This window comes from Sycon ciliatum, chromosome 9 (genome assembly GCF_964019385.1).
Source record: "Sycon ciliatum chromosome 9, ocSycCili1.1, whole genome shotgun sequence".
Taxonomy (NCBI): Eukaryota; Metazoa; Porifera; class Calcarea; order Leucosolenida; family Sycettidae; genus Sycon; species Sycon ciliatum.
The window spans coordinates 4,905,110-4,918,657 of record NC_088651.1 but is presented as its reverse complement, the minus strand read 5'-3'; the positions used below and the strand labels follow the sequence as shown (position 1 = coordinate 4,918,657).

The window sequence follows — 13,548 nt, the reverse complement described above, 5'->3', positions numbered from 1 at the left end:
GGCACGCGTGGGGCCACAAGGAGAGGTCCGTGCCAGGTCGAGGAAGGAACAAAGCAAGTGCATCATAGCGTTGGTTAGTCTCGTTTCTTTCCATGACGTTAATTTGTAGCTGTACGGCATCAGGGCTTGCACGATTCTACTCGTATGATCTGGAGGAGAACACGATTTGACACACATCACTAGTTGGATGAGTGCTCGGTACCAGGCACTGTCATCACTCTGATCACAGTGCTGCAATCATAGCATGCTTTGTGCTGTGCTTGTCCGTACCTATTCCCTATTGCAATAATGTGTAAGTAATAGAGTAGTGGCTGCGTGATGGCACTGCCAAGACCTAACTTGACTCCCACCAAACCGTACCAATCACATGACGACTTTCTACCTGGAGATCTAACCGATCGCACCCCACCCCTAGGCATTGAGCGACAGCGTACAAAAACGTCGCACCGTTCACCGATCACACTCATATCTCATTTGTGAGCACTGCTCGTAGACCTCGTTTTTTCGATCTCTTCAAACCACCTTCCCTTCCGCCAAGATGCTACGTGTTGCCCTTGTGGCCCTGTGCGTAACGTGCGTTCTCGCACAAACGCCAGCCCGTCCCGTCATCAGGCCAGAGTTCATGGCAGAGGTAAGCATGATTATGGCAGTGCCCCGGACACTCTGTACCGTACAGGAAAGGGAAGGGTTGTTACGTAGTGTCGCGGACACTCTGTATTGACATCACACTGCAGGACTAGAAGGGGAGTTTCGGAGCGGACAAGAATGGTTTGAAAAAAGGTCCGGCACATTTTTGAGAAGTGAATTCTCCTCTGCCGCTATTTCAGCGTGCTGTATGCTGATGTTCAAAAATTTTAGAATAATAATCCGCAAACATATTCTATCCTACTTCTATCGTACAATGTGCAGAATTAGATTCCTATGCTGCGTATGATGTCTTGGTGCATTGTACATGTATTCGGTCTCAATCGAGTTTTGCATGGGCTAAGTACAAGTCAACCACGAGATGAATATTACTTTAACGATCTCTCCGTAAAAGATGTGGGTTGCAAGTTGCATATTTGTGAGCCAAAACCGGCCTCCTACAATTATACTCTCGCTGCATGGTTCAATGAATCTTTGCGAAGACGAGTACGCTCCCGATAAACGCAATGCCGTCAGGCTGAGTGACGCTTGTTCCTCGGACAGAGGGCCAACCGCTCCACTAGCTGCTGTCCCTAGAAAACGACCGTTCAAACACAGTTCTGATTGTCCTTGTATGGTCGATTAGAGTGACACACGGCGCTTCCAACGCTGTCGTAGCACGTGCGATTTCCACGATCGGAATGTCACTGTCCGGCGTGAATAGGACAAGTCGACTCTGCGGCACCTGGCACGAATTTCTCCCTGTCAATCTGTCCCAGATCTATAACAAATGACAATTCTGAATGAAATGCCAATCGGTCGTGTTGGGTGGCATGCCGTAGAAACGTTAGTGACATTGTCAGACTAATCGCATTGGACGTTCATCCAGCAATGCTGTTACTTTTCTCACAGCTATCTTTCATAATAATTATATTATTCTAATGGGGACGTCGATGATTGTCCAATACATGTAGATATCCTTATGACTATGTCCTTGTGTTCATTCTTGTCTGTGTGTGTGTGTGCTCCACGCATATGTGCATGTGTGTCTATGTGCAGTTCGAATACCGTGATGAGAGTCACAACCACACGTCAGAAGGACGAGGTGAGTGCAAAGCTGCATTGTCTTGTTTAATAGTGTTCTCACATCGTTCGCCAACACCAAATGCCGGACATGGCAACGCGCAAAACGACTACTTGTCCAATGCCAATGGATTATCATGTATCATGGAGTTACCAATTATTGTGAGAAGACGTCGATTGCAGAACTTCCAAGGCCTACAGACTTCTGTAGCCTCCGTTGTTTCAGGATTGCGTTAATAATAATAATGACGTGCATACTACATTAATTTTGTATATCGCCATACCTATCCATCTCGCCTATCTCTATCTGTGGACGGAACTGTTGCGTCCTTTGTGAACTCATCAGCGCAGCACAGAGAAAATGAGGCTGAACCTGATAATAGTGATAGCAATGAAAAATAAATTTTCCAAAGCCAGTTTTAAACCAGGCCCGAACATACCTTGCTGACAAGTCAGTGAGCTCTGCATGACGCGAACGGCAAAGGCACTACCCCACATGACGCCTATCTCTGTAGCATTAGTACCGTGCAATGCAGCATTGTCACCATCATTCATGCGGTACGTTTCCTCCAAGGTGCATAGAGGCATAACAACTTTTAAAGCACGATATGTTGCACTGTATTCGTTCGTGGAGTAAAGTTAGTTGGTTGATGTATTGCTCCCTAGCGAGACACACGCAGTCAGAGTATTAGTAGAGCGTACAGGGTCAGCAGGCTGATCCCTACCTAGTTGTATTCTTGTGAAAAACGCATGGAGCGAAATTAGATGAACCCTGTGTGTAAACGCAGTGTGGAACGATAATGACAAGGTCGCGTTCAATTGTTGCCGTTTCCTTCCCAGGACATTGGGCCCACGACTCCATTGGTCGCCGTGCCGTTGATCACATGGAGGAGCACGAGCGCCCCGGCGAGATGCCGCACTTCGAGACCATCCTGTGGCGCTTTGACGAGGTAAACAGAATGACGTTGTCTAGAATTATTTACACATCCGACTTCCGCTGCTTTGTACACAGTTGCAGAGTATATGCTTAGTTTCCACAATGTGGAATAATATAATTAAAAACGAGAGGTTCCAGGCTGTCCAAGAGAGTGCTCAATACCGAGTGGTAGAGCTGGTTCAAACAAAATGAGGACAGAGAAAGTGTTTTTACTCCGAGTTTCACGCACTAAGCGATCATCAGAAAACAGTAATGAGAAATCTGGATCAGTCCGTGAAACTCGGAGAAAAAACACTTTCTCTGTCCTCCTATTGTTTGTACAATATAATTATATGGACATCATGCTGCCAGCTAACTATCACTAGAAAGTTGAAAAGACTGGTAACAACAGAATATGTTCATCAAGAAATTCCCAGGATACTAAAGTACTCCCATTACGTGTCCTTCTGTCGATAGTGCTTCGTGTATAATATTATAATAATCAAGATTCCTTGCAACCCTAGTAAATGTCAATATCTTTGAAAAACACTCTGCGTCTACGCACCAAGGTGAATTTTATATTCAAGCTATCCCTGTAACGCATGTGTATGTTCCTTTGTTTGTCTGTGCATTCGGAATCGTACAACGGGTATAGCACGTGGAGTACTTTCTCACTGGGTAAGTCTAAACTACATGCTGCTGCTGCTGCTGATGATGATGATGATGATAAAACACGAACCAGTATACTTATGGTGATATGCTCCAGGAAATGCCTTTTTAAAACGTCCTCTCCATTGATACCAGTTTAGTCACTGACGACTGAAGTCGTGAAGGTACTAGAAGCTCAGTTCACATGAAAAGGAAATCCCTGTCCGAAAATGACCTGACCTTGCGATGAGAATGTAATTGCTGGATGTGCTCCTCTACACATACTGTGATGCGGCCGCAAATCTGGCCGACTTTATTTTTCTTATTTTAAATAATGCCCCTGAAGGGTAACCACAACAAGAAACCAGCGTTTTGCATTTTGTTCATAATGTGTATCGGGCCTCTTCCACCCTCATTTACATGTACATGTACATGAACATAATCTCTGCGTCTCCTATTGTTCTCTTATACCCGTGGTCGTGTTTAGACCACGCAACCAGAGCCATTGCGAGAAGCACGCCCTGAACGGATCCGTGCCAAACCCATTCGGCTGGCTGGCGCAAGCACACTACCAAGGCAAACACGAGGTTCCTCCTCACCAGGAGCTCGAGGTCTGGGGTGCCAAGGTAAGAAGAGATCTGATCGATCATGGCCTCGTTAAAAAAAACCCACACTACATTCATGTACAGGAGTAGGCCCAGAGCAGGATTGCAGCAGCTGCAAGACCAAGTACCGATGACATCATCGATAATCGCGCCACACTACTTCTGAGTAGAGGAAGAGCTTGTGGGGATCCCTCTCGCCTCTGGTGAGACCATGAAACCCTCATTCGTAGAACAGTTCTATGGAGATTTCCCTTCATGTAGGTAATGAAGAACATTGTCACTACACCATCAGTCAATATAATATCTGCCTTGTCATGTTGGGCCCTTAGTCATCCCCCCCTCCACCCCCGTCACCACACCTCTTTACTTGAACGCTTGCAACAAGGAAAAAAAGTTGGTGAGACGACAGGGCTCTAAAGATTGGCATCACTGACACGACAGTCACTCACATGTCCGTAGGTTTGTCTGGCGGTTCGTCAGCCCGTCCGTCCGTATAATTATCTGTCTGCGCGTTAGACTTCCTGCATGGCTGAAACGCCAATGCATTCATATCGGACCAGTTCAATATCCACTGGTTTGAGGGAAAATTTACTATCCTTATGCATTCAACTCAGTTATTTCTTGTTATGCGTTACATGACTCGATTTGGCATTGGTGGTAGATCTGATCTACTCTTCCCCCCTCCCCCCACCCCTTAGGAGCTGCATCTGCGCCTTGATCTGTGAGGGTGGTGGCGTACCAGCGGATGCGGATAAACTGGTCTCCAGCCGAGTCTCACGCGAACCGTGAATTTTTTGGGCTTTGTTATTTTTTTAAACATCTTCTAAACATTAGCATCGACATAGCATATCTATTAAAAAATTTCACGGTTCACGGTTCACGGTTCGCGTGAGACTCGGCAGGAAGCCGGGCTTTCCGCGTCGGTAGGAACGCCACCACTGTTCAAGGATCAAGGCCGGCACAGATGCAGGTCCGAAAGCGGTGGAAGGTAGCATGTCCATACTCACCAACTAATTCTTGACTGTCTCTTTGTCTGCCCCTTGTTCGCACTCTGGTCCATCGTCTGTTCTAGGTTGCTGATACCACATTGGAGGTTGGTGTCACCTCAGAGAACACCAACACGCCAGTGGTGTTCATGTCACGTTCCTCAGGCCGTTCGCGCATGGTTCACTTCGACCATTTCACGCAGACAACGCCGCCCGCCGCCCTGTTCGACGTACCCGAGTCGTGCAGCAGCCGCTCTCAGCCATCTCGTCGCCATTAAAATTATTGATTTTGGTGGTTTTATCGGTCTCGACCCCTCACCAATAGGCTCCAATTGGCCTGAAAACACAAACTGGATGCCGCGAAAGCTTTGGACGTGAGATGGACTTGTATCGTAGACACAGAACACGGAATTCTCTTGTTTTTCACACAACAATACATTCTGGTCAACGAAGCGACTCTGTCACTTTGCCCATCTATCACAAGACGTCATGATTCTGCCTTTTTGTCGCTGGTTTCACTGAAATTTGTTATCTTAGAATTCTTTCCACCGCGGGTAACTACACTCGAAGCACAAGAGCTGGTCTCTATTCCATTATAACATTGTGTTGACATATACCAGCTAGTCTGGCTTGCGCTATTGTTGGGTGCGCTCCAATTGCATACTTAGAGCGGACTAGAAATCCTTTTTTTTTAATGTAATAGCACTAAGAGTCATGGTGTGGAAGCTAGAGTAGGTATTGGCTGTGATCATGGTGATAAAAATGGCGATGGATTAACTGAACTGTCCATATATAGAGCGCCGTGTGTCACGGGGGTCTCAAAAAGTAAAATTCACTTGTAACCATACGACTCCCTGCTTGTAACATCATCTTGTGAAGCAGAGCACTACAGACAGGACGGACTGTGTACAGCTTCTAGGTCAGCAGTGGAGGTGCTGTTCACACATTGTTGCGTGTTCTGTTGACGTTTTTATTTGGCTCTCGTCTGCTCATTGGCGCTCTGTCTTGAGCGTATGTAGGCGCATTTTTAGGAACCAACTACCAGAATACAAAGGCATATTGCTGGGAGTACAGTCACCTACGGACATGGCAGGTTGCACTGTGCTCGAGTTTAGCAGCACTGTGGTTATGGCATCAATGAATTGTTTCGCAGGGTTTGGTAGGGATCAGGTATGGATTGTATCACGCTTTGCGGGCCCTGACGCGAGGCAGGTTCGCAGCCCATTGCATGACTCCACCACGCATGGTCAGACAGTGGCAAAATAGCGTGTAGATGTAACTACAACGACACCAGTTAGTTTTTCACGTGCCAGTAAACGTTGTGCTTGTCTTATCCCACCAAGTTGTAGTTAGATCCTTCTAAGGTGATGCTTCTCGCTCTTGTGCCTCCTGTCACCTTCCCAGATTTTTCATTCATAAAACAGTATTCGTACATGGACCGGTATTTTGTCGATACTCAATTTTAAATAATAATTATTATTTAAAAAAAATGTCCTTGAGAATCGGATTTGCCAGTTTAGTACTGTTTATGCCAAAGCCAGCTTACTGGAGCGGAGAGCTTCTTGTTGGTTTTACACAGGACCACCGTGTAGTCTGTCTGGACCACAGTAACCAGGGAAAACGACTAGTCTTGTAAGTAGTTGTACCGTAGTATCTACGTGTAGTGTCGTCTGAAGTTAGTTATGACCCTCGTGTCTCCAAGTGCCAGAAGGACATGGACTGGTCACTGATGTGATACATGTAAAGTAAAGTAAAGTTTGCACGTCCGCGTTACCACCGGCTATACAATTGCGTTGAGAAACACAACCAGCTTAGGAAGTTTCGCATGTGCCAGGCCACCACCATGCCTGTGCTACCAGGGTGGCAGATGCAGCGCCTAACGGCGAGGGTATGTGATACAAGTACAGTCATGATATTAGATAAACCTTGTTTTGTTGAAAACATGTTGTTGGTTGACAGCATGTTACAGGGCGGAGGACGCACTGTCTTCGAAAACAGTGTCCCTAGCACAACCTCCACCATTTTGTCCACGGTTGGCAGAGCCCCACAACCAACAACATGTTTTCAACAAACATAGACTTATCTAGTACATGTACTAGTACACCATATACATACCAAGGTCAGTCAAGTAAGTTAGTTAGTTGATCTACATGACCATGATGGCGGGCGCTATCCTGACATTTCATGATGTGGATGGACCAGTCAAGTAGTTCGCACATACAATGATACATGTTCATGACTGTCTGTACTCGTGGTACAGTGCTGGCAACTGAAAACCGACCGCTAGCGTCTCGTAAGAGTCGCTAACGCGGCTAGCGCACCGCTAGGGGGTCGGATTTCAGTTGCCAGCACTGTACTCTGTAGATCTACATGGTGGCCCCGATCCCAGACCCATTAATTTTGTTTCTTTTGACGCGTAGATCAATGCCAACGGTAGGCGGCGCAGCCGCACCGTTGGCCCAACGGTGCGGCTGCCAAGGTCGGACTACATCACAATCATTCATCATGGTGCAGAAACTATTCGACCCACCGCTCTGACGCCGGACTGACAGTAGCGTTTGCGTCAATTCAGACCAGGAAAGGAAGAAACTAGCCAACGACGAATAAAAGCCAATCGCGGAGGGACACTCAGGATCCAGAATTACTAACGAGTGAGGTCGGAGTCCGAGTATTTGTTCTTTTGGATATGGAAGAGGCAGAAATGCTTTTGAACAGTTAGTCTCCATTGCGGTCGTATGAGAGATGAATGCAGGGTCGGGGCTCATTCAATCTGGAATAGTTTGAGAACATAATTCCTGAGTGGATTCGTTGTTCGCGCTCGCATCGTTTCCGACCATGTATCAGTTGCAGTGTGATTCACCAGCGCTCGGAGCTGTCTAAGTCAATCCCCTTACACATAGCGGCTGTACGAACGCAGCAGATTAGTGGTTGAGTCAGCATAAATGAGACGAGGACAATTGTGGAACGGACCATTGGCATGCAGGTGAGCGATCATTTCTTCAAATTCTGCGTGTTCCAGACTTGGCACCAGATCGGATCAATGGAATCAAGGGTTTTATTAGAGTGGGCTATGTTTTGTACCGTGGACTGCCCTGTTCTTACAGTTTTGGGGCTGTACGAAAACTATAACCAAAGGTGAATATGATTCGGGGAAATTTCAACGGTCAATATTGATGGACTTGATTTCTTGAAAACCCGTTCACAATATGGGCCACAACCAGCTAAAACATGTCTTAGAGTGAAATTTTTCAAATTTTGTTTTCCTCCAGAAAACAGTTCTTGGGACCTTACTTGACCTCTGGAAGGTGATACAGGGCAGAAAAATAGTCTACAAGTGCTCGAAACACCGCTTTCAAAATATGTACTTTGAAATAGAAAATGACAGTTTTCGCACAGTCTGACACAAAGAGACAAACTATTACTTAGTGGCTTTTGTGGCGGAGCATAATACAACGGAACTAAAGATGTTGACACCGACTTGAGCATGTCAACGACATCAGTTCAAAGGCATGGCCCAAGTTCTTCCTGGAAAGCAACTCGATGCTCTGGGCGGCGTTGCACTTGCATACTCTTTCGATTCTGGCAGTGACACTTTCGATCGTCGCCTGCGTTTCCGAGACTGCGTCAGACGCCTCGTGAGAGCTGAACGCAAGTAACGTCGTAAGGCAGCCGGTTCGCCGCCTAAATGATTATGTACTAGCCCACAACTTGTGCCTCTTCGCTTACTGGAGACGACGGGGACGATTCAGCTTCGCTGTCGACATCAACATCACTGAGATCCCAACAAATTGTCAGCGTCGCTCTGCAGACCCACCGCCACGGACCTGCAGACACCTGAACAAACCTGGGCCATGCACAGCGATCGTCTGGCCCTGCGAGCTGCTCTAGTATCACTAGATGTGGACATTGTCAGTCTTTGCTCGCCAGCTACTTGAACTAGACCGCCAAACAAGTGTTTGAACAAAATTTGAGAAGATGATCGCCACTTCATGAATCATTTGAATGAAGTGCAGAGTGAACGCGCTCCAAAAAACATTTTTTTCATTTCTTCATTTCCCAACTTTTTTTACGAAACCCCAAAGACATGTTTTAGCTGATCGCGGCCCATATCGCTATTCCCTAAAAACGTACATGTACATGTAAAGGTGTTCGTTTTCAACAAAGTCCAACAGCTTGCATATCAGCACTCCATTACTTAGCACTAAAAATTAATTATTAAATAATAACTCTTTCCGTGCTAAGGACGAGTATACTCTGAGAAGAAAGTACCAAACGACTGAGGACGACGAGTACCCTGGTCTAAATATTCGCTCAATAAACAGTAGAGCATAGACCAGTGTAAAACCTATCGTAACAAAGGGTGTGTTCGAATTGTCTTCATCAACGTTTCGAACAAGTTCTTTTAAAGAGATTAGTGAAGTGTCCCAATTGACCAGTTTCTATCATTTTAGAGGTTTTCAGTGGAATTGTCATGGCGGTAATGACTTCCGATTAGATCGACCATCTCGACGTAGCAATTCCAAGCTCTTAGGAACTAATCCACCTCTCCCATCGGATGAGGTCGTGGAGTTTCGAGGAGTTCCGAGGAGACTTTCGTTGTCTGAAGAGGCCAATAAGCCACCTCTTCAGAAAAATTAAACTCCTCGAAATGTCGAAGTGCGACAATTCGAACGCGCCCTAAGTCCAACATACACCAAATGTGAGAGTCAATACCCCGTTGGAAATTTCACCAGAAGAGTCAGTGCGTTCGAGAGTCAATTGTATTGGAGAAAATGGGCCAGCATAGAAAAACTTTAAAAACTATTCTGCAAAATTCCATGAAATGCAAATATTGGTGATTTTTATTGTTGTTCTCGTCGTTGTTGTTTCTGTTCCTATTTCCATTGCTATCATTGCCAATCTTATCGTCGTACTTCAAATTATAGAGAAACGCAAGAGACCCAGTGAAGTTTTCTACACACACGAAAACCACCTCAGTGCTGTAAAGCGAAGGAAGGATGGGGAAGGACAAAAAGACGAGTGGATTGCGAGAAGACGACAGTAAGCCACCAAAAGTGCAGATCATTTAATGCATTTGTTTTTTTTAAATATTTCCCAAGGAATAAGATCTTAATCTAAACTCGCGGATCTGTTCACCAATCTGGCAAACATATCTGATCTGTGTAAATATCCGAGTATGTGTTCTTGACCTGAGATGAGCACAATTTAACTATGACACTGTACACAGCGAACGACACCAAGACAAGATCAGACTAGAAAAACACTTTGAAGTAGTAACAAAAGGCCACCAGGTTATGATAATCACGTACCGGGCACGTTCATTTACAACTTGTTAGCAATTAATTCCCTTCCTGTGTTCAATCCCACTTGTTTCGTTTTACTCAGAGACGAGTCAGATGTTCCTTGTAGAATGTTGTCGTAACAACTTGCTGAAAGCCCTATGCGAAATGATGTCGACCCCTGACAAGATGATCCGGCAGAAGTTCCTCGAAGCGCAGTACTACCAACATCCTTCAATTCCACTACCGGTTTGTGAATGCCAGATTGTATATTTGCCTTTGTTGTATTGTATTTTATTATTGTACTTGGGCATTTCCAACAGACCCTAAGATCTTCTTAGAGGGTTCCCAAAGCACACGCATGTGTTCAATTCTTGGAGAAATGAATTGGGGATTACCATTGTAGTGCTTTGAGCGCCATCAGCGCCGTTCTATCGCTTCAGCAATTGTTGCAATGCAAGATAACTGCTTTCTCTTTGGCCTGCTTACATCGATTGAGGGACTAGGTTAATGATTGGAAAAGTTACGATCATTTGCATACCCTCGCCCTGTAATGATTCTCATCAAAAAGCAATGTACACTCAGGACGTAAAATCATGATTGCAATAGTACGGGCTCAGAGCCTGGAGATCATCTAGAATCACGTAATTGTACGGGATCAGCAGAGAATAAATCTTCTAGCTGGACCTTTCCTGGCATGCCATTGTTTGGATTATCAAGCTGAGTCTGAGAACATTACTGTCATGGTCCGCACATTTATTTACCCCCTACACATCTTACCTCTGCGAATGTTTGCACATCTCTGCGCATCTGTGTACGTATTGGTGTAAAATCAATGGGAATCCAGTGGAAAGAACGGGGCCAACACCCTTAGCTCGCACACATGCACATACCTGGTCCTGGTCCTGGTAAACACTGCCATTACGGTCACGTGTCCCCTCGCGGGGCCGACAACATGGAAAACGACGCGCGAGGGCAGAAAGTCGGCAGTCTGCCGAGAGATCAGGGACCATGTTCAATCGGCACGACGAGAGAGCCATCTTCGGCAGCTATGGATTTGGAATCCACGAGTAGAGCGGCAGCACCGGCCACAGGCCCCGCAGTGGGCCTTGCAGCATGAGAGGGCGAGCCGCACACGCGGCGGCGGAGGAGTCGCCTGAGCAGCAATGGTAGACACCGCCGCCCGACACGGAGCCCGAAACGATGTCGCGTGGAACACACACACACACACACACACACACACACACACAGTAAAAATGGACCAACAGTGCTCGCGGCCGCACGGCCAGCACCCCATGGCCGCTTGAATTCTCGACGGATTTCAATGTCCGCAGCAGTACTTGTACACAACTCTGTTCGTGGCCGTGCACATCTCTGCACTTATATCCACACGTACCTCTGCACATCTCTGCATGTAAATCTACACGTACCTCTGCACATCTCTGCATGTAAATCTACACGTATCTCTGCACATCTCTGCATGTAAATCTACACATACCTCCACTCCTCCCTCCGCACACCTCTACAAATACCCCTGCACGTACCTATATACATCTCTCTGCACACATACGCACCTGTGCAAAGTTCTGCATGCACCTCGGCACAGCGCTCCACGTGCCTCTACTCGTTGTACATGTACCTCTGCAAGTCCCATTACAAGTCCCTTTAGACTTATCTGTGTTCCCCTCTACACATGTCTATATTCCCCGCTACACATCTCTATAATCACATCTACACATACACGTACATGTACTTCTGTCAACGATTGCATGCCAGCGATCCAAAATAGCGGTCGTTCGACCTGCCGACACTCAGATTTCTTTGAGAACATCCACTACCACCAAGGCACTGCTCTTTTGACCGATCCACCTTGAATACACAACAACCTCCTTTCTGAAGACACTTACGATAACGATATTGATACACACCGTTATCCTGTTTTATGGTGCATGCTAAATAAATTCATCGAGAGCGTTTCTGAATGACGTAATGGCCAAAGCGCTTGGCTACAAAATCTCATGTGTTGAATGCTTTGTCACAGCCAAAACATGTTGAACATTTTAAATTAATTTCTTGATTTGATTTAATCCAGATCTATCTTCTCTGGGTTGCTCATTCTTCGGACTCGAGGTCCGTATCGGATTTCCTCAAGGACACATTTCAGCACTGTATGACTGAGCAAGAGCGCAATGACGTAAGGTGTTTGTGTGTGTGTGGGGTGGGGGGGGGGGGAGAGTGGAGAGCTAGTGAGGTATAATTCACAGCAACTCTTACCGATATATGTACAGTGACAACTGTCCATGACAACCACTCTAGAGAGGGCGAAATGTAGTCGCTGTTCACAGGTAGTCTCCTTTTCCAGGTTAATTTGAGTGGAAATAACATCCATTGGTCCTCTGTGTAGTTTACAGCACATTTGGTCACCATAATAGTGATCACCTTTGTTTTACTGTTCCTGTAAGTTCATGACTTTCAGGATTAGCTCTACGTCACAGTGTTGGCACATGTGTTGTGTTGTGAATGATACAGATGTTGGGCACAGTGACATGCATACAGCAATGTTACTTTTTGAGAACCCATGAAAAGGGCTGATTGTAGCTTCATGGTGAATTTCCCTCAATGCAATCCCTCCCAAACACACGCCATTCGATACTATGTGGTGCCCCCTTCCCCCTATCTCCATCCCTTAGATACCGTGTGGTGCCCACACCAACACCTCGGACACTACAGACCTGTAGCCCCCCCCCCCCCAACACCATGGACACCACAGACCTGCAGTGTCCCCTCTTCCACCTACTAGGATGGAATGTAGTGCCACCATCCAACACACCCTCCGACACTATTATACCCAGGTGTCTCCTTCGACCAAGTGACACATGCATTGACGGCCCACTTATAACCGGAAGCTATCCCGGAAACTTCCTAACTCCTCTACGATGCACACGAATCCTTCTTGAAGTATACTCTTCAATTAGAAGATCTCGAATGGAATCTCCGATGATTGCGCAGAGCACTGTATTCTCCTCCATTGTGTTGCTACTGCACAGCCTGGGAGTGCTATCCTTTTACTGGCTAGTTCGACTGGTGATGTGGAAGTAGCTGAGTTGCTACTCGATGCAGAAGTGAGCCCGGATTGCCATGACGAGGTACGATCACTCACTGTGTTGGGTCTTAAAGGAATCACTGTAGCACCTGGGGTGCTGTTACTGGGCCTATGATGTAGCCAGCATGCAACGGACGGTAGGACGGGTGGATGCGAAAGTGGTCATGACAATTTGTCAGTGGAATTCCGAAATCGCTTTTGGGGAGCCATATATACAGAGTGAGTCGCTAGTGCATCACTGTGCAGCGACTGTGCTGAAGTTACCCAGTGGATGATGTAATCGTAGAACCTACGTAGTTTGTGT

The 13,548-nt window shown here is 46.3% G+C and overlaps 2 protein-coding genes across 2 annotated transcripts in view; both read left to right on the top strand.

Annotated features, from left to right (window-relative positions):
* The first annotated feature begins 422 nt into the window (after positions 1–422).
* On the top strand, positions 423–5,562 carry LOC135825222 (uncharacterized). Its single transcript, XM_065337960.1, has 6 exons — positions 423–631; positions 1,684–1,729; positions 2,548–2,657; positions 3,279–3,301; positions 3,759–3,897; positions 4,949–5,562. Exons 1-6 carry the CDS (start codon positions 539–541, stop codon positions 5,138–5,140), a joined length of 603 nt encoding a protein of 200 aa, XP_065194032.1. The 5' UTR covers positions 423–538; the 3' UTR covers positions 5,141–5,562.
* A 1,844-nt stretch (positions 5,563–7,406) lies between these two features.
* Positions 7,407–13,548, top strand: part of LOC135825219 (uncharacterized) — a 16,073-nt gene continuing 9,931 nt past the window's right edge. The window contains exons 1-5 of the mRNA XM_065337958.1: positions 7,407–7,845; positions 9,788–9,902; positions 10,248–10,390; positions 12,234–12,335; positions 13,189–13,287. Coding sequence (XP_065194030.1) covers positions 9,860–9,902; positions 10,248–10,390; positions 12,234–12,335; positions 13,189–13,287 — 387 coding nt within the window. The 5' untranslated portion in view covers positions 7,407–7,845; positions 9,788–9,859. The remainder of the gene's footprint in view (positions 7,846–9,787; positions 9,903–10,247; positions 10,391–12,233; positions 12,336–13,188; positions 13,288–13,548) is intronic.